Genomic DNA, 24,050 nt, shown 5'->3' with positions numbered 1-24,050 from the left:
TTTCCCAGAGTGCATTACGTTTCCTAGGGTTGCTAAGACGACAAGCCCAAACAAAACGGACTCCTCAGAGGAAATGAGTGAAGAAGTCGCTTCACAAGGTAAAATAGGTTAAAAGTAAATGTTTTACGTTTTGAAATGTCTTTTAAAATATGTGACAAATGATTTCTCAACATAGAGAGTTCGTATAGAAGCTTTGCCTTGCCCATTCTGTCAAAATATAGCTAAATTAACTTTGAAATGTGTAGCTTGCTAAATTATTGGTCCTGCTTGGTCCTCTAACTTAGTCGCCCCTTTTCATGGGTATGATTGCTTGTTATCCAGCAAGGATCTCCCTCTAGATCATATTTATTTACATCAGGCCAAATATTTATTTCTGGCTTTCCTGGATATGGGCCTTGCGTCTGTTAGGTAGCTACATAACTACAGAGGGTTGGGTGAAGACTGAACATCCATTACAATACATTAAAAAACATATTCAGAATACATTTAGAATACTGTAGCATCCTGCTAGTGGCTCACAGTGCCTACGAGAGGCTCGGGAGGCATGACCATGCAGAGGGCCATGTGAAGAGGTCAATGGAAGGTGCACAATCCCCATAAATAGGACGTTTAATGTTGATGTCAGTTAGTTTAAGTTGTGTATATGTGTTATTCTGTGTGTGTGTGTGTGTGTGGGGTGTTTGTTTTGTGTTGGGGGTTGGTCATGACAAGGTGAAAACCTATGGCTTGTGGTGACCTCCCCCATAAGTTCAGTTCTTTGGATGTGCTTTTCTGCTGGTGTTTTAATAAAAGAGCATTACACACAGCAGAAGTATGGCCTCTCCTGTGTCTCACTCTACAATGCCACACTGGTGTCAGAAGTGATATAGCGCTTCTTCAAAGCAAACGGCAAGAAAGAAACAACCTGGCGAAAGGCTCTGATAGCACGGACAGAGCTACAAGGCTCCACTGGGGAAAATAGCATGGTGAGACTCGATGACAGGGCCAACATGTAGAGGCTTCATGGTCGTGCCAGCAAATGGGAGGCCGGCAAAAGCAAAACCGTTCAAAGGTTCCTGTGCCGGCGGGCATCCCCACGCAGCCTTACTACGGCAGCTCTGCCATCAAGCCTCGCTGTGATGTCTTCCCCGTGGAGCCTACCAAAGCTGTCCCTGTAGACACATGCACGAGTCCAGTACAATACCGATGCTAAGCTTAATACTCATGAAGTTCTTTCATCTCTCCAAAAAATTAGTAGTGCTAAGATTAAATGATCATCACACTGGTTTATCAGTCTACTCAGACTTTAGTAGGAACTTCACATGCTGTGCGCTGGTTTTAAAGTAGTCAACAAACAAGCACTGATGTGTTTCTTCTAAAGATGGTCTGTAGTTTTAAATTTAGTGAGTAAGTATACTAAAGTATTCTACTATACATATTAAAAGTAACTGTATTCTGAATTCTGCCTTTACAAAATGGAATACTTAATATCTGTATTCTGAATACGTATTCCCGGTTGGGATGTATTGGCAGCTGTATGCCAATACATCCCAACCCTGTAACTGCATATTAATTTCTCATGGTCAGATAAGCATTCAACCTCAGAAGTTTCTTCTTTTTTTCATCCAGATGGTCCACTTGAAAAGCTGGATGCCCCAGACGAAGCAGGAGGTGGCCCTGCAGATCTAAGCTCTGAGGACCACACAGTTTCCACACCAGAGCCTGGTGAACAGACTGAGGCTGAGCAGCCACCTGCGAGTGAGATTAAAGGTGTGTTTTTACATTTCTTTTGCTTCAAGATCACTCAGTCAAACTCTCACTCAGTAAAGGCTCTTGCTAAAGCGCAGGTGTTAAAAAAGTCAGTTTGTGCCAATCTAAGTCTTCATCTACAGGTAGCCTTTCAAACTTGGACTTTTCCTGATTTCCTGTCTTTCTTTTAGATGCAGAACATGTTATTTCTGAAAACATTGAGGCAAAAGAAGGGAGCAGTGGAGAGGAAGAGAAGGAAAAGCAGAAGAGCAGAATTCCAGAAGATTTGTATTATGACTTTGAGGAGCTCTACTCCAGACCATTCACTACAGAAGGCTCCAGCATCCCTCAGAATCTGCTGCAACTTTCGTATCCTGCACCAAACAGCTGTGTTTCAAACTATGTGGATTTTTTAGTGTTGAAATTTGTGGGTAGAAAACTTCATCTTTAGTAAATGACATTATTCACATTTGACATATCTGATGTCTATCTAACAACAATGAGTTCCAGCTTTTGTAAGTTTATCTAGACCAGGGGTGTCAAGCTTAACCACTAAAGGGTCCATATTAAAAAAATCTCAACAAACCCGTGGGGCCAAACATTTTAAATTCATTTTTAATTAATGTTGTGCTGTAACCCAAACTGGCCATTGTTTATTCAAAATACACAAAAAACGTCAGCAGTAAAATGTAGATATTTGTAGTAAACCTTGAAATATTACATAAATACTTGAAATATTCAAAATTTAAATGTCCCCAGGAGCTCAGTCTTTAAACCTACCTATTTGCTTGAACTAGACACCGGATATCCTTTCTTTGCTGCATGTTCATTAAGACTTGGGCTCAGTTGGGCTAAGCTAACTTTAGGTGTTTATATTGGTTGAACTGCAGCTGAAATGCAGTTAGTGTAATTGGTGACATGACTGGTGTGGAATTGTGTAGAATTGTGTAGAATTAAGGTGTAACCACTGTCCCGTAGATTGTTGTTGGGGTAGGAGAGTCAGAGAGCACATTACGTTGCAGTGCATGCTGGGGACTGTAGTGCAGCGCATTGTGAAACGGGCTAATAATAATAGAAAATTAAAATACTTTTGCCAGATAGGATTGTGCTGTGGGCCTGATCTTCTGTTTGACACATAAGATCTAGACCAAGATCATATACAGAAATGGGGAAGGGGGACTGTAGTCATCGTCCTATGGCAATCAATGTCAATGTCAAATGAAACCTTTTTTTTTCCCAATTTTCTCCCCAATTTGGTCATATCCAGTTCCTCCCCACAAGCAAGGTACCCCCAGTCACACAACGACACCAGCGCTAGGAGGGTGAAGGCTAGCACAGGCTTCCTCTGAGCCCTGTGAAATCAGCCACTGAATCTATTAGAACTTTTGCAATGTCAATGGACAGCTAAACACGCTTGGAGGAGACCGCTAACCGCCAGTACTGTTATGTCAGCGATGGGGTGAGCAGGAGGGCCATCCTACCCACCCAGAGAGAGCGAAGCCTATTGTGCCCTCTTGGACTCCCGGCCACGGATGGCTGTAGCATCACTGGGGATTGAACTCAAGGTCAAATTAAACCTTATTATTTTATAACACAATAATTTATATGGCCATAACACGCTAAAGGTGAACTAATCTAAATGCTGTGGGAAAGAATGAACAATAAAACCTAAATTGTATTCATTTTAATCACAAAAAACTTTGAATTGCAAAAACCTCTGACTACTCATTCGGAAGGACCATCGTATCTTCACAGCCTCAGTCGTAACTGGCTGCTCCAGCGGTTCTCGAAACATTTTGGGTGCCGTTTTTGCCACATCACTGGTCTTATCTGTGGGTGTGATGGTAGTAAAATGTAAGACTACCTCACAGCAGTCCGAGCACAATACAAACAGGAAATATTCCATCATTCGACAACGTGGTGATGAGAACACTCCCTCACTGAAATCAACTGAAAAGCCATCAAAACTCATAAATCTTACCTACAGTAATGTTGATAATGTTGACTTTACTGAATAGAGAAAATAAGAATACAATGAAGATTTTTTTCAGTTTTTTTCAGTACAGTTAACAAAGTGATTGTCATAACTCTTAATATAAACAATAAAATAAAACTTACACTTGTCTGGTAATTTTAATTTAACTATACAGAAGTTCTCATCAGCTTTTTCCTTTATTTATGCACTTATATGCAGTAATATAATGTCAGACATTATGCACATATGCATAAATAAAACATATACGATAATATTAAATGTATCTTCTTACCATTGATTACACTAGGCTGAAGGCAGTGATCTGCCACGTGGGCTTCCTCACTCACCTCCCTTTTGCTGCCGTGCCACATTCCCTTAAGGTTTAGCCCAGGAGTTACTCTAACAGTATCTTAGAACATCATCTCCTTTTGAGAATGAGGCATGGGGAAGGTCAGTAGCCAGTCACAGAGTGGTCCTAGGTTACAAAGGTCATAGGGTTCTTACAACGACTGTTGTTAGTGACCTTGATGAAGCTTTGAGAATCTGGCCCCAGGTTAACAACAGTAATATAGTCTTTACAGTGCACTGCAGTTAAACCTGATCTAGTGCTAATTAAACCAAAGGACCAAAAGATGTACTGTAAAACAAATGAATCGACTCTGAAATGATGTAAACTCTCATTAAACATGATGAACATGCAAACTTTTCCCATTCCTCAAAATACAGTTAGGCTCCTTAACCACAGGCCAGGCATTCATTCGGATACGACTGCAGGCGGAGGGCTAACCTGCAGCTGCTGGACGAGCACACGCTGGCCTTCGTGGCTGGAAATGTGCTGGTCCTCCTGGACATTCGCACCAAAGAGCATCACTACATCCGCAGCTGCAGTGGAGGCGGCATAGGCACAATTATGGTACTCTCACACTGCCATTTGGGTTTAACAGCTGTTTAAGGATGGGACGGTTGCTGGTTTTAGTGATATACCATGGTACAAAACCCAATAAGAGGTTGACTACAAGGTATCAGAGTCCACCCTTCATTTAAATAATTCCCTGTCAAAATGCCCATTAAGTACAAGTTATTCATCAAGAAAAAAAGCATATATCTAACAGAAAGCTGCACGAGAAGCTTTCATTAAATATTTTAGTGTTAAATGTGTCCACCCTTTTTCTTTATCACAGCTTCCATTTTTTCAGGGCACTTCCTTTTGGTTTTTCAAAGAAATCTGCAGGGATATTTTTCCACACCTTCAGAGTTCAGTCTTAGAAGTTGGTTGCATTCTGACAATCCGCAAACTCCTAATTACAAATTCAGACTCATCTGTGCAGAAGACCTTACTCCACATCTCAGATGTCCAGTTTCGGTGTTTCAGTGCAAATGCTCTATTTTCTCAATTTTCTTTTCTCAGTAATGGTTTCCTGACAGCTTCACATCCTTTCAGACTCATAGTGCTGAGTTGTCTTCTCACAGTAGAAGTTTGGACAGAATCACCTATGGATGTTTTCAGATCAGAAGCAAGAGTGGAGCTTGATTTTCTCCTCTCTCTCAAAAATAAAAGCTTTAAGTACTGTTTACCTGATGGGGACAGTTTTTGTGGTCTACCAGGTCTTGCACAGTTGTTAATATGCCTGTTTTCTCCATGTCTTTACAAACTATTGTTTTTTTCCTGCTTATTTTATTTGACTTTCCCCATCCTCTTGCTCTTATGCAAATGGCTTATCTTATATCTGATCTCCTCAGAAATATCACCTGAAAAAAGATTAAGTTGTACTTAATGGCTGTTTTGAATAGTAATTAAATAAATAAAGGTGGTCTCTGACTTTTGCAAAGTGTAAATGGCGTAATGATTTCAATGTGTTTTAAAAAAATCAGTATAGTTATTGAATACTGCAGCAATTTTTAAAACTGTGATCTTTTTGGTCACTGATATTATACTGTCCGCTGCCTAGGGCAGCTGGGATGTAGCGAGTAGTTTGTAAAAGAATAACAATAATATAAAGACTCCCCAGTATCACAACCTACATTATCACAGTAGTGTCTTTTGTGTTGAAGTGACTGGTGCAGTTCTCTCAGACTGATACAGATATAAGACATAGTGTGTTTCTCTTTCTTTCTGTGTCTGAAGCCTCATCCCAGCAGGAGGTACGTTGCTGTGGCGGAGAAAGGCGAGCAGCCCAGTATCATTATTTATGAATACCCTTCACTGCGCCCCTACAGGATCCTCAGAGGTACTGCAGAACCACACTGTGTGTTTTATTCTGAGATGAGGACACGTTAGACCAGGGGTCGGCAACATGCGGCTCTTTTACTGCCCTGTTGCGGCTCCACAGCAGAATTCGATTTTTAGGTAAAAATAAAATAATCCTCCTTTGCATTCTCGCCTAGCTAGTAGCTAACGAAACGGCAAAGAGAGAGATTTAAGACGAACATCGATAATTTGGAGCTGAACAGACTTATTTGCGTTTATAATCACTCCAGCTGGTTTCCTGATACATTTAATCTGCAGTGAGAAACTGTAAAACACTAAAAACTTGCGACGCTGAAGTCAGATTCTCGTTCATTAGCTTCTTGTTTGAATTTTCCTGTTTCATCTTAAATGGTGCAGCAGTTACATTCATTTGAGGCAGAACGGGGAAAATTTGAAGTGAGTCCGAGTCAAGACTCAGACCAGATTTTCATATAAAAATTAAAAGAAATAAAGGGAGGAAACTGAAACTTGTTTGTAGTTCATTGTAAATTGATTATGCATGATATATTAATAAATAATAATGTATATTATAATACTGTATATTTTGAAAAAAAAATCTAGCCTAAAATTAGTATATTATAGTCTTTGTGAAATTTTGCATTGTAACTTTTAGAAGCAAATGATGAGGTAATCATTTTTATTGTTAAATAAAAACATAATAACATTCTGATCTGCCCTCAAAGGATCAACAAATAATACCCAGTTAATCCATCGCAGAAGGAATCAATTAGATCCTCAACTGACAGCGAACAGATTTTATTTAAACTTAAGAAAGGACTCTTTTATTCTGTTTTATTATTGATATTTAATCCAGTAACCTCAGACGGAGGCCTTGCACTTGGCTGGTCTCCTTGCCCAGAAACCCTACCAAGAAACCGAGACAAGACCAAGCCAAATGATGTCCAGACCAAGACAAGACTAAAGCACTAGGACATTAATTTAATATAATTAAATATCTGCACTGTCAATAAAGGTGGCATAAAATAGTTTTTGTGTGATGCCTCCACTTTTACTTCCCTAAAAACCCTTTCAGTGGATGCTTCTTTAAAACATTTCTCTTTTTATGTGCTTTTATTTGAGCTCTGAGACTTCCACTTTGTTCCTACTGCATTTGACTTTGATATGCTAATTTTGATAACACTTCCTTTGTCTTTAAGTTTGTTTTTATGTTTTTATTTTGCTTTTACATACTTTGTACTTCCCTTTAATTATCTGTTATTATTATTATGAATAATAATAATAATAATAATAATAATTCTTTTTATGCTATTGTAACTTTACTTTTTTTTTCACTCCTAAGCGCTTTTGAATTTTCCTTTTGATGTTGCTTTTGTATGAGATATGTGAGTGTTTAAAAACCTCCTCATAATGTGAATATTCTAGAAAGAACCTTTCCACAAAGTGAAGGTTCTTTAAACCTTTAAAAACTTCTTCACACTCGCAAATCTCTTTTTTTTTAAACATGATTCTTTACGGAAGTGTTTTTTTCTATGGCATCACTTAAAGAACCCTTTCTTATTGGTTTTATTTATGTATTTCTTCTCATAGTTAGGTCTCACTTGTATTATTGGATGCTCACTGTCATATATTTTGCTATATGTTACCCCACTGTAGGACCAGCTTTAGGTTATACTGTACACCAGTATAATAATAATAATAATGATAATAAGTATACTGATAATTCCCTTGAACTGAATTAAGGCCCAGTTTATGTTGCTGTAATGAACAGGTGGAACAGGTCGGGCGTACACTTTTGTGGATTTCAACCGTGAGGGCACCCTGCTGGCCAGTGTTGGCAGCGCCCCTGACTACATGCTGACCCTGTGGGACTGGAGGCAGGAACAAGTGATGCTGCGCTGCAAAGCATTTTCTCAGGACATCTACAGAGTGACTTTCTCTCCAGATAATCCAGGACAGCTCACCACCTCCGGCTCCGGACACATCAAGTATGTGTGGACAAATAGAGTAGCAAACTAAATCAGCACATATTGCTCATCTCAAAGGGTCAATATCACTGAGAACTGAATTTTTCTTGCGGTTTTTAACAACAGGAGTTTGATGATGTGTGTAAATATTGTTAAAGTTTCAAGACAAGACTATACAGTCTATATATGGAAACTAAGCTGTGAAAATAGCTTGTTTTTAATTTTATTTTGTGATGCCACACATTTATATATATATATATATATATATATATATATATATATCTGTCTATTCAGAATAAAGTACTTTAGTCCCACCCATTTATGCATAAAATATAAGGCGTGTTTCAGCTCATGCTGTTTTTTGAATAAGGCCCAAAACAACGGCCAGATATAACTGACCTAAACCAGTCTCAAAGGCGCAGTACCAAAAACAGACTGTTTAATTCTAAAGGATAACAAGAGATTGGAAGTGGTTATGTACAAATCCATAACTAGTGTTTTTGGTACATAAACTTCATAATTGATGATTGAGTAAAAATAAAAGTGTAGGATATGGACCCTTTAAATAGACTGGGTGGTCTCTGACACTGCATGACATTCTGATATCTATAAAAATGCACAAAGCCTTAATTGTATCCATACAATTTTGTCCATTTGTGTAGACAACAGAATGTCAGATGGTGTCAGAAAGCACATTATGATGAAGATGTAGGCATGCAGTTTACACACGGCTAATTGTGGGGTATAGGATTCTATTATGTGTGAGCATCGCAGCTCCTCTGTAATACTAAAGAAGCAAATTTCAGACACCAAACAAATCCTGTCTTTTCCGTTTAAGGTTCTGGAAAATGGCAAACACTTTCACTGGTCTGAAGCTGCAAGGCATTCTAGGAAGGTTTGGAAAAACAGCTCTGACTGATATAGAGGGATATGTGGAGCTTCCTGATGGAAAGGTGTGTTTTTGCCTGCTGATGACATGCATGCACATACTCAGCATGTGTGATATATCCTCTCTCTCTGTGTTTCTCAGGTGGTCTCCGGTTCGGAGTGGGGGAATATGCTTCTGTGGGATGGAGGCTTGATAAAAGTGGAGATTTGTCGAAAAGAGGGACGGACTTGTCACAGTGGGGCCATCCAGCAGTTTGCACTGGACGAGGGAGAGCTGATGACCATAGGTACTGATGGAGCGGTCAGGGTGAGTTATCTTTATATATCAACCTCTGTTACACCCTGCATTCATCCAATTAGCAGGTAGACAAATTCACATGATTAAAGCTAAGAAGAAAACCCACCCTAATGCTGTGTATTGCATTACACTATGATGGTAATTATGACAGTAATTATGATGAATTACAATTTCAATGGAGCAGCGCCAGAAATTCTCCCACCACCAGCAGCAGTGGCAGCATACTGCAGCGGTCAGCACAACAAATGAACGTCAGAGAACTTGGACCCCTCAGACAACACTGCATTAAAAACCAGCATGTTTCTGTGTTGGATGTCACCACATGGGCTTAGACATACTTTCACAAACTGTTGTCTGTCATGTTATGGGGGGTATTAGTGCATAACTTGCACACCTGTGAACACAATTTGGAGCGACATATTCTGCTTTTGACGCTTTCTTTTTTAGGGACATCCATGCTTATTTCAGTATGACAATACCAAGCCACATTCTGCATGTGTTACAACAGTACTCGTAAACGAGAGTGTGGGGTTAGACTGGCCTGCCTGCAGTCCAGAACTGTCTTATTAGGCTGAAAATACAACCTCATATAAAACATTGTGTTACTGTTTTCAACTAATAACTGGTCAAGCAGAATTTACTTGTTACTGCTTCCTGTTTTTATCAGTGTATCACATTTCTCTGTTTCTTTCTCTGGTTTCAGTGCTGGGATTTCGAGAGCATTGATGCAGCAGACAGTGTGGATGACAGTGGGCTGTTTGAGATTGAGCCCATGAATGAGATGATAATTGGCCGCAGTGTGAGCCTGACCTCAATGGTCAAGAGCACCATCCCAGACACTACTATCTGGTACGCACAGGTGAGTGTGTATATGACTTTGTTTATGTGTTTATGACATTATTCTCTACAAAAAATGAAACCCAGTCATCCACAGATCACCAGCGCCTCAATATCACAAATCTGAATGGCTGAGCCATGTTTGACACCAATTTAATCAACCATATAGCTAAAAAGGGAGTTTTTGTCACTTAATTTATCATATTAAATGTTTTCTTTTGATTACTTTGGGCTGTTTTTTAAACAAAACATCAGGAAATCCAAATGTGACTGTAAATACAATGAACAAATAGGTACTTTTAGATGTTTATTCGCAGTATAACCACACGATTTCACCGCTTCAGACTAAATTTAGTTGTTGGACTTGAATGGGTTATTACTAAGATGAGTTGTTTATTGGATGCAGTTTTTTTTTTCATTAAACTTATAACTATTTTATTAAAGCAATAAGCAACTCAAGGCTGAATGCATGACCTCTTGGGGTTTAATGCTTCAATAACCAACAGATGATGAAAATGACTAATGAGTTACGGCATATCTGATGTTTTTATGCATTATGCCTCAGGATTCTAATGGAGGAATCTGGAAACTGGACCTCTCCTTCTCCAATATTGTGAGTTTCACCAGGCCTCATGTTCAGTCTATTCATGCATTCTGCAGTTATATTTTATTTCACTGTTGTGAGTGTATGTACGTGCATTTATTCACGTATGTATTGGTGTGTATCGCAGACGCAGGATCCGGAATGTCTTTTCTCATTCCATGCTGGAGCCATTGAGGGCATGGATGTGTCTGGTAGCAGTCACTTGATGGCCACCACTGCACTAGACCGTAAGCATACATGAACACATTGCCACATTCAGTAATAATTACCATCAGGACTGTTCAATGTTGTTGGATGGATCAGCGCTTTGTTATATTTGTTTTTTGCTTTTTTTTAAATCACAATTTTGTGTCATGGATTTGAGAAATTAGATTAAAACATCAAAAATATACAGTAAAGGACAAAACTTCAGAAGCAACATGAATTTATGTAAAAATAAATAATGAAAGAAGATTGCAACAAACAAAAAAATGGTCAGGGAGTGTTCGCAACAAAAAGCGTAAAGGAGCGTAAAGGAGCGTAAAGGTTCTCTATCATATTGTGTCAGGCACTCGGGGTTCAGGCTCTGCCTTCCTGCTGGCTCTGGTGGCCATCAGGAGCCTGGGGGGGTGGGGGGGCAGGGGGGCGGTGTTCTGATAGGATGATGGTCTATCACTGCAAATTATTTTCTGGACAAGCTGGATGTGTGAGAATGTGTTGTTTGTTGGCAAATTATAAAATTATACATTGTACTATATTTTTGAAACTTTACAAACCACAGTTTACTTCCATAAAAAATGGCCTATACTTTACGCTTTAATGTTGGAATTCTCTGGAAACAAATCAAGCTGTTTTTTCCCCAAAAAATTTAGATAGATAATATTAGAATATTTTGTTGTGCATATTGAGATTCACATTTTAGAGTTATTATTATTATTATTATTATTATTATAGTCTAATGTCAGTACATCCTGTCTCTGTCCAACAGGTTCTGTCAGGATTTTTGACTTCCTCTCAAAGAAAGAACTCACAGCCTGCCGCTACAAACAGGGGGGGACCTCCCTCACCTGGGCCCCCTGCATGGTGCGTACATTTCTATAATTATACCCCCAAACGTGTCTTTTATCTCATGTGAAAATCAAGTGGTCATATATATTCCCATATATATTCCCATATATACGCACAGGTAGATATACTTATCATATTTACTAAATCTTAAGAAAATAATTAGAGAGAATATTTGAGAACATCTAAACTTTTTTTTGAGAATTGCATGTAAGAACATTCTTATGAACTTCTTAGTGTTTGTTTTAAGAACCTTTGCAAGTTTTTACTTAAGAAAGCTTTTGTGAATCCAGCCCGATTCTCTTCTGTTAACTACATCAGCTGGTCCCTCGGCACTGACGATGTTCAAATTTGTTTGGTTACAAATTTTAAATTTTACTTTATTTACACCTTGCCAAAGTAAAAGACACACAGACTGTTGATGTGTGCATTGTGAAAGGAGTAATTGTTCCTAGGCTGTCAAGACAGTGACAGCAGAATATTCTCGCTCTGCATGTGGGTAAAACTGTACAGACTCAAGTCCAAAACTTTGGAGCTGACTCTCGCTTCCCAAATGTCTGGAATCAGAGTGTGGGATCTTTGGATCGGCTCCTAGCCCTTATATGCCTATTTAGGTTGTATGTTCTGATATTGGTAATTCCCCTGTGTGTAATTTATACAGCATGTATGCAGAACCACTTTATTGTCTGTATATTGGTTTTCATAAGGTATGAACACAGTGTTCTGTATACTGTGCACTTCTCTCTCTCTATAGGTGAGCAGCAATGAGGGTTTGGTGGTGGTGGGTTTTGATGATGGTGTTGTGCGTCTGTTGGAGTTGTTTAACCCTCACAGCCTCCGAGCGGTCGCTGGGCGCAGTCGCTCTGGAGAGGCTGAGCTCCGCCTCAAACAGGCCTTCAAACCTCACAATGCACCTGTGACTGCCATCTCCTATGAGCGCAAAGGGGCCATCATGGCTACTGGGGTAGGAGCTTTGTTAGAGTGTGTTTGTGTGTCTCAAAAATCTGTGCTGACATAAATTTTATATACAGGCAGTTTTTTTTACTAGACCAATACTACATCATTAATGTGCTGACATATGTTTGTATGTATTTCTCTGTTTATTTGCAGAGCGTGGACTGCACAGTGTTTTTCTTTGTGGTAGGGGAGCAATATGAGCCTGTAGGCTTTGTGACCGTCCCAGGACCAGTGCAGGTCCTCCAGTGGGCTCCTCAGTCACATGTGAGTGAAAACCTCGCAATATGCAATGTTGTGCAAAAGTCATACCACACTTCATTTATTTAATTTCCAGTTAAAATGGCAGTTAAGTGCAAGTTATTAATTTGTCAGGAGATATTTCTTAGGAGATTTGATATAAACATGTGTAGCTGCCAAGAAGCCATTACTGAGAAAAGCAAATAGACCAAAAGAAAATTTCAAGATCAAACGAAGAAGCTGCTGATGCTTTCAGAACAATGGACAGACCACCCCAGAGTCCAGACCTCAACATCATCAAATGTGTCTGAGATTACTTGGATTGTGAGAAGCAGAAAGTGTGGAAAATATCCCTGCAGATTTCTTTAAAAACTGAAAGCAAGTCTCCTGAAATGAATAGAAGCTGTAATAAAAGTGTAGTTTTCTGTGGAATCTTCTGTTAAATATGCAGTCTTGTGCAAATTTTAAGACACCTGAGAAAAATTTAAATGCAAAAATTAATTATCTGGATAGTAAGTATTAGAAAAATACTAATATTAAGTGATGTGTTTGTCTAATCATTTCTCTCATTGTGGCAGAACACTATTATTTGTAGTTATCATCCATCACCTGTTTTGGCTAAGCAAAACTTCATTAAGTTAAATCAGGTGTGCTTGTAATGGATTTTAACAAATCTGATTGATGGCTGAGACGTTAAGGAGACGTCTGGAGCCAAACTTTATTCTTCAAACTAGCTCACAAGATATCAGCTACTTTTTTAAAGTATGGATTTGTTACTTCGTTTTACTGTATTTATGTTAATTAGCATTTATTATAATGATATACAGTGATTTTAGAAGAAAAATCATACCTCCTGCCCAAATAAATGGCTTTCAATAATGTGTTTTCTGCTATTTTCCCTGATGCAGAAAGATGAATATCTTGTACATTATGGATGTTTTGACTGGAAATCAAATAAATGAAGACCCATGCAAAGTTTTGTATGTGTATGAAGTAATATGTCTTTTTTGTTTTATTTTATGTATTTTATCAGCTTTTTTATCAATATATATACAGTAGTCAGACGTCCCACTGCAAAGTGCCCTGGATTTCTGGTGAGTGCTTATGTGTTTGTGTCTTTAAAGGAGAGAAACACACTGTTGGTGGCGTGTCAGACTGGCCATGTAGTGGAAATTGAGGCTCCTGGCCCAGATGTTCAGAATGATGGCAGCACATACCAACTCCAGAACCTTCCCATCAGACACTTCTGCTTCAGCAGCATCAAATCACGCATCAAGGTGAGCTGCCAGTTGAAGAACACTGCATCTTAAATAATCAAAACATACCAGTAATATCAGTAAAGTTAGCACTGGAACACATTCTGATAAAGCTTCTTTTGTCCACTCAGGTAGCTATAACTAAGAGCACTGCTGTTAAAATGGACAAATAAGACAAATGTGATTAAACACGATTGACTACACAAAATAATGTGATTAGTTATTAGAATTGTTTGACAGCCCTTATATATATTTTACATATATGTAATTGCAAATGTGTGTGTTCTCACACAGAGGGATGCAGAGATGGCGCGCAGGCAGGCTGTGAAGGAGAAGAAAAAGCAGGAGCGAGAGGAGAGATTACGGAAAGTGAAGGAGCAGGGACGAGAGCCCACAGAAGAGGAGCTGCACGAGGGAGAGGACGGAGAGGAGGAGGAAGAGTTGCCGCCACTGTACATCCCTAACCCCCCCAGTCCTCTGCACTGTGCCTTTTACTCACAACCTGGAGCCTTCTGGCTTTCTATGGTACACACACACTTTTAAATCCTTTTATTCTGCTTCCACAAAGACGGTTTAATCAAATGAGCCCAAATATATCTAAAAAGAGTTCAACACATAAACACACTCTCTCTCTCTCTCTCTCTCTCGCTCTCTCTCAGGGGGGCTATGACTCAGGTTATCTGTATCACTGTAAGTTTGCGGAGCAGCAGTCTGTGGATGTTTTAGAGCGGAGAGATGAGCCGTTCTCCTTTATCCCTGTGCAGGACACCGAACACAACCCCATCCTCACTATCTGCTTTAGGTAAAGCACACCTGTATTGACTTTATTTGTTAAAAACTTTTTTACTAACTTGTGCCCAAAATACTTTAAATATTGAAAACAACTGATACATTTTGGTGTCTAGTTTATCATCAGTTTACAGTCATTACAGTCATTATTGTGCATAAAATAACTTTTCTCACATTACTAGTCATTTTAATTTTTAAAGCTGTAAGTGATTGCAGTAGTAATATATATATATATATATATATATATATATATATATATATATGTATGTATATATTAGGGCTGAAAAATTAATCACTTTTATATGGAAATCGCAATTTAAGAGAGTGCAATTTTCAAACTGCAAGAGCAGCATTTTTTATGGCCCATTAATTATGGCGTACATTATCAAAAAACGTCTTAAATTTTACATTTAAATTTAACCTAGTATCACAGATTTGTGAACTTCCTGTAGATAAGGTAGACCAATCAGAGGCAACCAAACCTCCGTGTGTTGTGACATCACAACCACAACTTACTGGCAGTCTAGCGTACTACATTCAGGAGTGAAACCTCAAGCCAGCAAAGGTCGATGTTCTTGTCTTCTTGGCAGAAAAGGCCTGAATCGTGATTTAAATCACATTCGCAATATTAGTAAAAAAATCGCAATTACATATTTTCCCCAAATCATTCAGCCCTTATGTATATATATATATATATATATATATACATGTGTGTGTATGTGTGCATGTCTGTAAGTCTATGTGTGTATGTATCCTGTAGGGGGGTTATATATGCATATTTTCAGATTTAATATGATTTTAAATTTAGGGTCAAGGTCTAATTATGTACTGTACAGATTGGTTTGGCCGTGCCAAATCTCAAACCTTAGAATTTATTTAGTAAACTTTAGTGAAAAGATCAGTCATTTGAGCATAGGTGCATATCCTGAGCCTTTACTCTGATAGGCTGCACACAGGTGCCTAGTTTTGATCATAGTCATTGGTTTCTCTGCGAGGGGCTAATAAGTAACACAGCTATAAATTACAATATTTGATTATTCATCACTTAAAATTTTTCAGTATTCAAACTGTTACACCCTTCTTATCCTCCACCTTCCTGTCCCTTAGTGCGGAGAGGCAGCTGCTCCTGTGTGGGATGCAGGACGGCAGTATGCGAGCATTTCTTCTGGAAGCAGGTGAGTTGCCCCCGGGCTCCATGCGGGCATACTGGGCCTTTAGTGTCCACGATAATCAGTATGGCAGCATCCGCCAGCTTCGCTTCAGCCATGATAGCAGCTTTGTTCTGAGTGGCGGAGCGGATGGAAACATCTTCAGCTTCAGGCTGCTGGAGAAGGAGGAGCTGCAGAAACACCAGGCAAAAATACCCTCACCCCGCATTGGTTTGGAGGCAGAGCCAGCAGCCCCAGATATAGAGGACCCTGCTGCGTACAGGTGTGTGTGTGTAGTAAAACATCTGTGTGTCCAATTAAGGACAGCACAATTTTATAGGCAGCAGTACAGTTGTATACAAAAATTTCTCAGATTACATGTTTTGTTGTTTTTCTAAGAGAAAATAAATTAATACTTTCATCTTCAATACATATTTAGATAAATACATAAATACATATCATCACTGTCAGAGCAAAACCTCATAATATAAACTGTACAGGAGAAGGAAAAATTTATTTATTTATTTAAAATTTTATATAGGATTTATTAATATAAAAACGTATTTTTGGCCCATTTCTATTAGACTGAAGATTTAATACAGTGTAAAGGGCAGATGGTATCTTCACATAAATAAAAAGCAATACAGGACTTATATATAATTAATGCCTATGAGGCATGTGCTGTAAATAAATGTGTTTGCACAGTATCGAGACGGCTAAGCAGAAGCTAGAGCTGGAGCGCATGCAGAGGGAGGCCGAGTTGCGGAAGCAGGAGAAGCGTAAGAAGCTGTCAGAGTTACAGAGTCGATTCCAGACACTGTTGCAGCACAACCAGAGCCTCCCAGAACACGTCCGTCTGCAGCGCACGGTACATACACACTTATAGCCTCTCACCTCTCACACTGACGAGCAGCTCTCCCTCTAACAGTCACTTCTCACCCAGTTTGATTCTCACCGATATTCTGTGTAAAAACCTGACATGACCTGTGACCAAACGCCTAACATGTTCATTATTGTTGTTATGTTCTTAAAAATGCAAAAAAATAATAATATAGAATAATGATAGTAAATCAGAGAGTAAAACTTTCCTTCAAGGATGTTGAGCTGTTTGTGCGAACAAACAAATGAAGTGATTGGCCGAATGTGAGACTGGACGTGCATGTGCCTTTACTCTGATAAGATGTTGGCTGCTGTGTGATGAGGAGAGCAGTGAGCAAAAAAAGAATCATGGCTTTGTTCAGTCTTTTGGCCAGACTGAGTAACTGCTAACACTCAAAGTTGGCAAAGTCATCACATTTACTCTGATTCAAAGCAGCATCAATTAAGGCTTGTGATAAATTTCGTCACAATGCAATACAACATGTTTTGAACAACCGTATATATGAATGTACAGTACTTGTAGAACACTGACCAACTGTATGTTTTGTTATAAAGAGAGCAGAATTAAACCATTTAACTGGATTTAGTTCTACACAGTGCGCCAAATATTTAATAAAATCATTGTATTCAGTCATTATTGTTTTTCAATAGTACTTTTTTAATTGTAACACTACCGGTTCTTCTTTCTCAGTTCCAACTGATCAGATGTCTGAGAAATAAATATTGTGACATATTGTGTATCATGAAATTTTTTGAATTATCGTGATATTATATTTTTGCCATATTGCCCGCTTCTAATGTCAACAGGGTAACGTGAAGTATAACAGACCGTTTCTGCCATGAACTGAATTTCTACCTTTTTCCGCTGCTCTGATTTGCGTGATGATGCCCGGCTATGTCTAAGGTCATCTGTTAAAGCAATAGACAACATATACAAATGTATTATATATATGTAGGTATAGGTACTTGCGTACATGTATTATGTATGGGGCATTTTGTTATTACATGTCGTTACTGATATGTGACATAAGTAACATACATAGGACATAAGTATGACCTCATGCCTGACATTGTGTGTGTGTGTGTGTGTGTGGTTAGGAGTTGGAGTTGGACCACCGCTTCCGTGAGGATGCAGAAAGAGTGGCAGCTGAGAGAGTGAGAGAAGTGAGGAGAGAGTTAGCCTGGGAGGAGGAGAGACACCGTATCGGCCTCCAGAAGCTACAGGAGAGGTGCTGCAGTCTTTTCTTTATCTTGATGTTATCTGCGTAACATCGCTAAATTAAGAAATGCACTGTCGCTACAGGATGCAGAAACGTTAGTTCACGCCTTCATCACGTCCAGGTTAGATTACTGTAACGCTCTGCTTTCTGGTTGTTCCAGCCAAAACCTTAACAAGCTTCAGTTAGTGGGGAAGAGCCTTTTCATACAAAGCCCCCCAGCTTTGGAATAACCTACCAGTCTGTGTTCGAGACTCAGACACAGCCTCCATCTTTAAGTCTAGGCTAAAAACTTACCTGTTTAGTCGAGCTTTTGGTTAATTTGTTTTTCTAACTATGTCCCTCTCATCCCCCCTCCCCCCTGCCTCCCCCTCTCTCTTTCCCTGAGCTGAGCGGCTGCCTGTCCTAAGAGGGTCTGACCTGAGATGCGGCCGGTGCACTGCACAGTGGTGTTAAACTGTATCCACTTATACTGTTTTGTGTCTGTCCTCTTATCCGGTGTCGACCAGAGGAGGATGGGTCCCCCTTTTGAGTCTGGTTCCTCTCAAGGTTTCTTCCTCCTGTTGAGGGAGTTTTTCCTTGCCACTGTCGCCAAGACTTGCTCACTGAAGGGCGTGGACCCGGATTCTTTGTAAAGCTGCTTTGTGACAACATCTGTTGTAAAAGGCGCTATATAAATAAATTTGACTTGACTTGACTTGTTTAAGCCTGTTAAAAAAACAGCTTGCTATTCTCTCTGTTTTTTTTTTTTTGTTTAATACATTTATGAGTGTTAGTGCTTTAGCGCAATATTCACAAGACAGCATTCACAAAACAGCAGGCATTGCTAAACATCCAACCAACACAGTAAAACATGCAAAATCTTAATGCATTCAGCGTCTGCTTTATTAAAAACTCTTATCTTGCACTTCCACCCACTGTCCACTTTAATAGACCCACTATACAGATGTATGATTATAGACTACAGTCCATCTGTTGCTGCACAATTTGTCAACTCTGTACTCCACTCATCATTGGTCATTTTCTGACTACAGCATCACTGTTGACCGTATATGCACTGGTACGAGTGTATCTGGCACAGCGGAGTTGCTGGGGTTTTTATACACGTTAGTGTTATTGCTAGGTTGAGAGTGGACCATAACCCATAAAATATTCATCCAAGAGCAGCTCTGTGGTCAGATACTGACCATAGAAGAAGGACCAGAGGATGGCTAACGCAAATTGTACATCAACAGATGGTCTACAGTCTCTAACTGTACACCAGAGCCACAAGGGAGGGGTTTCTAATAAAATGGACAGCAACAGCAAATGTCATTGCATATACACATATACTCTGTCTCTCTCTCTCTCTTGCTCTCTCTCTCTCTCTCTCTCTCTGTAGGTTTTGGAATTCACTGATGTGTGACACAGTGACAGTGACAGCAATTGAGAGTGATTATAAAGTGTCCACCTACAGGCTACAGGTCCTGTCCAGTAAGTTTCAACAGATGAAAGAACATGATCGGACTGTCCAGCAACCAAGCAGCGTTGATCAGGAGCGCTGGCAGAGTAAAGGAGAACAGAAAGACCCTGGAAACATCACAGGTTGGAGTGGGGGCATAAGTGTAATGTACATTCAGTTATTGTAAACTTGACAACAGCAGTTCTAGATGTATTTTTAGATGTATACTCAACATTTCTTTTTTTGAGAAACAAAAAGCTAGTAAATGATAAATAATACACTATAATGATTTATTTACAAGTTTTGGTCTGCCTTAAGATTTGGTCACCAAATACAAGGCATTCTGGATATTAATTTTTTATACCGATTTATATAGCTTATATATATTTTTCAGTCACCGCCTTTTGAATTATTTGAAACCAGTGATGTTGGGCAAGACTTGCACATTCGAATCATTTTACACATTTATCTGCAACCAAGTTGGTTTTATAATATTGAAAACTCTAATTCTGAATTTTTAGACAGCAGTGTCTGTATATGTGCCTGTGTCCATTATGTCCAGCAGGGCAGGAGGGTCTAGCAGAGCCAGTTGTGCTGCAGCCGCGGGCGCCGCAAGCAGGGGGCAGTAAACTGGCAGGCAGACAGGCCGAGAAACTGCGCAAGGCAGCAGAGAAAGCAGAGAGAGCCCGCGCCAAGATTGAGAAGAGAAAGAAGGAGTGGGCCGAGCTGTGAGTTTACATCTGCACAAGAGTGTGTGTGTGTGTGCATGTGTGTGTGTGAGTGTGTAGAGACCAACTCTCTCCATCCTCAGCTATGCCGCGAAACCCAGTGAGGACTGTGAAGACCCTGAGGATGTTCGTGCAATCCGATTGGCCACAGAGAACATGGGTGACTTCAAACTGAAAACGGCCAAAGACTTCACAGTGCCTGAGCACCTGAGGATGAATGTGGAGAAGAAGAAAGCACAGCTGGTCATCCTGGAGGAACAGGTCAGGAATCATAGGAATGTTCATTTTCCCCAAAATTCATTAGACAAACCAGACAATAAAATTAATGAAACCAGACAGTGAAATTAATGAAACTTAATGAAACCAGACTGCTATAGAGGAGCTGCTATATGCCTGGGTATTAAACAGCCAGTATTCTACATTTTTGTTATTGTTGTCCCCGTATTTGTGTGCGTTTTTATTGGAAAAACAGTCATAATTCATTTTATACTATTATTTCCAATCTATCTGTTTTTGTTACTGTGTTTTCTGATGTGTGCAAATGACTTAGTTCTGCAATAGAACGTTAAACACATTTACAACACAAATCTAATTTACATTTGTGCAAATATTTCTTTATTACTTTTGTGCAGATTTCAGATGAATCTTAAAGCCACAGACTGGCTGGTTTTCTGACATTCAAATCATCCAATCCGTTAGCCGTTCATGATACTGTCTTCAGTCGATTCAAGCCTTCGTCAGCCCTCCTATTTCAAGGAAGCAGGGAAAATTCATTTTCCATAAAATGGACCTTTTAAATGTTTGATGTTTGTTGACTGCTATTTGCACAGTGAAAGCAGACCAGTTAAAGACTTTAGACTTGTGAAATCCATGTCTCCTGGTTTGTGTATATCTGTTACAGATCTATCAGAGGAAGAGTGAGATAAATGAGCGTGTGCTGGCTCTGCGGGACTCGAAGGTGGCGCTTATTTCCCTGCTCCGCTCTCTCCTGAGCAAGCTGCGGACCCTGCAGGAGCTGCTGCCCGTGGAGAAGCACCGCCCGCTACCTAGTGTGCCCACCGTGCTACCCGAGGAGACGCCCGAAAGGAAGCTGCGCTACAGCCGTGCCACCCTGCATCGCTACGCCGCCCTGAGGGACCAAGTGGGCCGTCCCGCTCAGGAAGAAGAACAGGTCATTGCAGACAAGCTTCAAACTCTGTCGTTTTCAAATCCAGATTAAAAATATCTGAAATTTGACATTTAGTTTGGTCCAGATGTCCTCTGAGCTTGTCTGAGCACAAAACGTTTTTCAGATTGATTAAACCACACGATTGAGAAGTGAGTTTTTATTGTGAAATTTATCACATTAAATCTAGTCTTTGGTCATATGGGGCTACTGACTTTTAACAAACGACTGAAAATCTGAATGTCTTCCTCCATGACGAAATGACAGACGATCACAAGCACAGCTGTTGCTTATATATATATATATATATATATATATATATATATAAAATAAATATTTATATAATATAATATATATTTATATTTATATAATATTTATATAATATTTTCAATAATATAAAGTAAAAAATCATTCTAATAAGCTGGTCCTGCACGTCTTCACAGGTTTCGAACAAATCAGTAAGAAGCTTTATAGAAATATCCAAAGTGATCAACAGAGCTATAGATGATTTTAACATAACTAAGCTAAATAACACCAGAAATGAAGTTTAGAATAAAATTAATATCAAAAATGCCTCGTATTTTATAAGTGCTTATCAAATCCTCAGGCTGATAACTTGGCAAGAATGTCTATAAATAGACTATTACATTACATTATTGATCATGTTAAAATACATGAAAAATATTTACCAAAATAATTAAAACATGTAAAAATGTTTTCTGACGTTTAGATTGTAATATTTAAATGTACACTGTATTAGTTTTTAGTGTATACAAAAGAATACAAATGATTAATATGGTAAGTGACTTCAAGCTTTTGAAGGATGGTGCATGTATTTTTTTCCTTTCCATCTTTTTACTTTTCAATTTTGTCATATTTTTAGAACATCTGTTTGTATCTTTGAGCTTACAAAGCACTTCAAATTACTTTTAATGTATACAATGTAGTATATCTGTAAATGTGCCATGCTTTGCAGGAGCAGACACAGGATGTGCTGGAGCTTCTCCAACGAGAGAACAAAGAGGACACACACACACAGGAGGAACTCACACACTCACACGCCAACACACACACACAGGAGCAGCTCACTGAACTGGAGCTGGAGATGAAGGACATGGAGGAGATCCGCAACCTTTACATGCAGGACACACTGATCAAACAGGTGTGTGCAGTGTGCTGTATCCAGCATAGAATCAGTGTGTGTGTGTGTGTGTGTGTGTGTGTGTGTGTGTGTGTGTGTGTGTGTGTGTGCAGATTTTTTTCTTTTGGAGTTGATGAACCAAGACATATTGGGTTAAATGCTAGTTCTGCGAGGCTACTGGAGCAAACAAGTAATGGCATTACAAACAAACGTTTGAATACAGTCATATACAAAGTTGTTGTCTTGAGATCAAGAATGTCTTGTGATCTCAAGATAACAGAAGCTGCGTCTGGACGACTTAAGTATCTTGTGATCTCAAGAAAACAAAGTTGTTATCTTGAGATCATTATTTAATCATCTTGTGATCTCAAGAAAACAAAGTTGTTATCTTGAGATCATCATTTAATCATCTTGTGATCTCAAGATAACAAACGTTATTGTGTTGAGATCACGACTTAAGTGCCTTGTGATCTCAAGATAATAAAGTTGTTGTCTTGAGATCATGACTTAATTGCCTTGTGATCTCAAGATAACAAAAGATAACAAAAAATGTCTTGTGACCTCAAGACACTTCTGACTGGGTTAATTCTACACTGAAACATCTCTCCTTCTCTCTCTCTCTCTCTCTCTCTCTCTCTCTCTCGCTCTCTCTCTCTGTGCTGTAGATGGAGGAGGCAGTGTGGCGTTTTGATGCTGAGTTGCGTTTGCTGCGGGACGAGAAGCTGCGGCTGGACGTCCAGATGAAGCTGGCTGACCTGCGGCACGTCACATTGTTTCAGGAGCTTCTCCTGCTTAAAGAGTTCGAGAAGAGAGAGAACACGCTGCAGGAGAGACTCAACACCCGCATGCAGGAGGAGAGAGAGCTGAGGGTGAGGGATAGGAGAGTGTTTGTGTGTTTGCTGAAACAGAGGAAAACAGGGCTAAACGACTACATCATTTGTAAATGTTACAGTTAGGGTCAGGTTGAGGGTTAGAAAAATTGTGCTACTTATAGATGGTTACGTATCGTCACTGTCCAAACAAAAACATATATGTCCAAAATAGTAACTTTACAGTAGTTAAAGTTCATGTAAAGAGATTTTAGACTAGCGTTTCTGTTGGTCCATTCTTCATGAACTTTTCAGACAGCTGCTGTGTTCAAATGGTGTAGAAAAAGTTATAGGTATAATACGTGTGACCCATGTCCTGACAGTGTATGAAAACAAAGATTTATTTGTAATATCTGTGTTTGAATGTCTGTTATTTGTGCTCAGTTTTTAGTAATGCTTGTAATTGCAGGTCAGTTCGAAATGGCACCTTTCAGAGAATTAATGTAGTTATTTCCATGTGTTTGTACTGTGTTTTGTGTGTGTTTTAGTTGAAACTTGAGGAGTGTAAGCAGCAGTTGGAGCTGAAGAAGAGAGACATAGCCAAGCTGCAGGAGAGAGAGAAAGCTCTAACTGCTACCTTCCTCGCCTCGCTCGGGGAAAACAATAAGCTTACAGACTTTCTCACCAGAGTTTTCAAGAAAAAGATCAAACGAGTGAAGAAGAAAGAGAAGACTAG

General features: G+C 39.3%; 1 protein-coding gene across 1 annotated transcript in view; it reads left to right on the top strand.

Moving 5' to 3' along the window:
* Positions 1 to 44: 44 nt before the first annotated feature.
* The window catches only part of LOC118798551 (cilia- and flagella-associated protein 44), a 29,346-nt gene continuing 5,340 nt past the window's right edge, over positions 45 to 24,050 (top strand). Inside the window, exons 1-27 of the mRNA XM_036557929.1 lie at positions 45 to 98; positions 1,609 to 1,749; positions 1,920 to 2,097; positions 4,454 to 4,616; positions 5,829 to 5,931; positions 7,681 to 7,897; positions 8,715 to 8,829; positions 8,907 to 9,071; positions 9,766 to 9,921; positions 10,465 to 10,512; positions 10,631 to 10,730; positions 11,471 to 11,565; positions 12,302 to 12,511; positions 12,658 to 12,768; positions 13,866 to 14,018; positions 14,292 to 14,522; positions 14,657 to 14,799; positions 15,894 to 16,217; positions 16,640 to 16,802; positions 17,912 to 18,042; positions 19,412 to 19,614; positions 20,034 to 20,199; positions 20,283 to 20,460; positions 21,101 to 21,370; positions 22,341 to 22,526; positions 23,171 to 23,374; positions 23,863 to 24,050. The exon at positions 23,863 to 24,050 is cut by the window's right edge and continues 8 nt beyond it. Coding sequence (XP_036413822.1) covers positions 74 to 98; positions 1,609 to 1,749; positions 1,920 to 2,097; positions 4,454 to 4,616; positions 5,829 to 5,931; positions 7,681 to 7,897; positions 8,715 to 8,829; positions 8,907 to 9,071; positions 9,766 to 9,921; positions 10,465 to 10,512; positions 10,631 to 10,730; positions 11,471 to 11,565; positions 12,302 to 12,511; positions 12,658 to 12,768; positions 13,866 to 14,018; positions 14,292 to 14,522; positions 14,657 to 14,799; positions 15,894 to 16,217; positions 16,640 to 16,802; positions 17,912 to 18,042; positions 19,412 to 19,614; positions 20,034 to 20,199; positions 20,283 to 20,460; positions 21,101 to 21,370; positions 22,341 to 22,526; positions 23,171 to 23,374; positions 23,863 to 24,050 — 4,367 coding nt within the window. The 5' untranslated portion in view covers positions 45 to 73. The remainder of the gene's footprint in view (positions 99 to 1,608; positions 1,750 to 1,919; positions 2,098 to 4,453; positions 4,617 to 5,828; positions 5,932 to 7,680; positions 7,898 to 8,714; positions 8,830 to 8,906; positions 9,072 to 9,765; positions 9,922 to 10,464; positions 10,513 to 10,630; positions 10,731 to 11,470; positions 11,566 to 12,301; positions 12,512 to 12,657; positions 12,769 to 13,865; positions 14,019 to 14,291; positions 14,523 to 14,656; positions 14,800 to 15,893; positions 16,218 to 16,639; positions 16,803 to 17,911; positions 18,043 to 19,411; positions 19,615 to 20,033; positions 20,200 to 20,282; positions 20,461 to 21,100; positions 21,371 to 22,340; positions 22,527 to 23,170; positions 23,375 to 23,862) is intronic.

The sequence above is a fragment of the Colossoma macropomum genome, unplaced genomic scaffold (assembly GCF_904425465.1).
Source record: "Colossoma macropomum unplaced genomic scaffold, Colossoma_macropomum, whole genome shotgun sequence".
NCBI lineage: Eukaryota > Metazoa > Chordata > Actinopteri > Characiformes > Serrasalmidae > Colossoma > Colossoma macropomum.
Note: the sequence above shows the minus strand (reverse complement) of the source record. Positions and strands in the feature narration are given on the sequence as shown.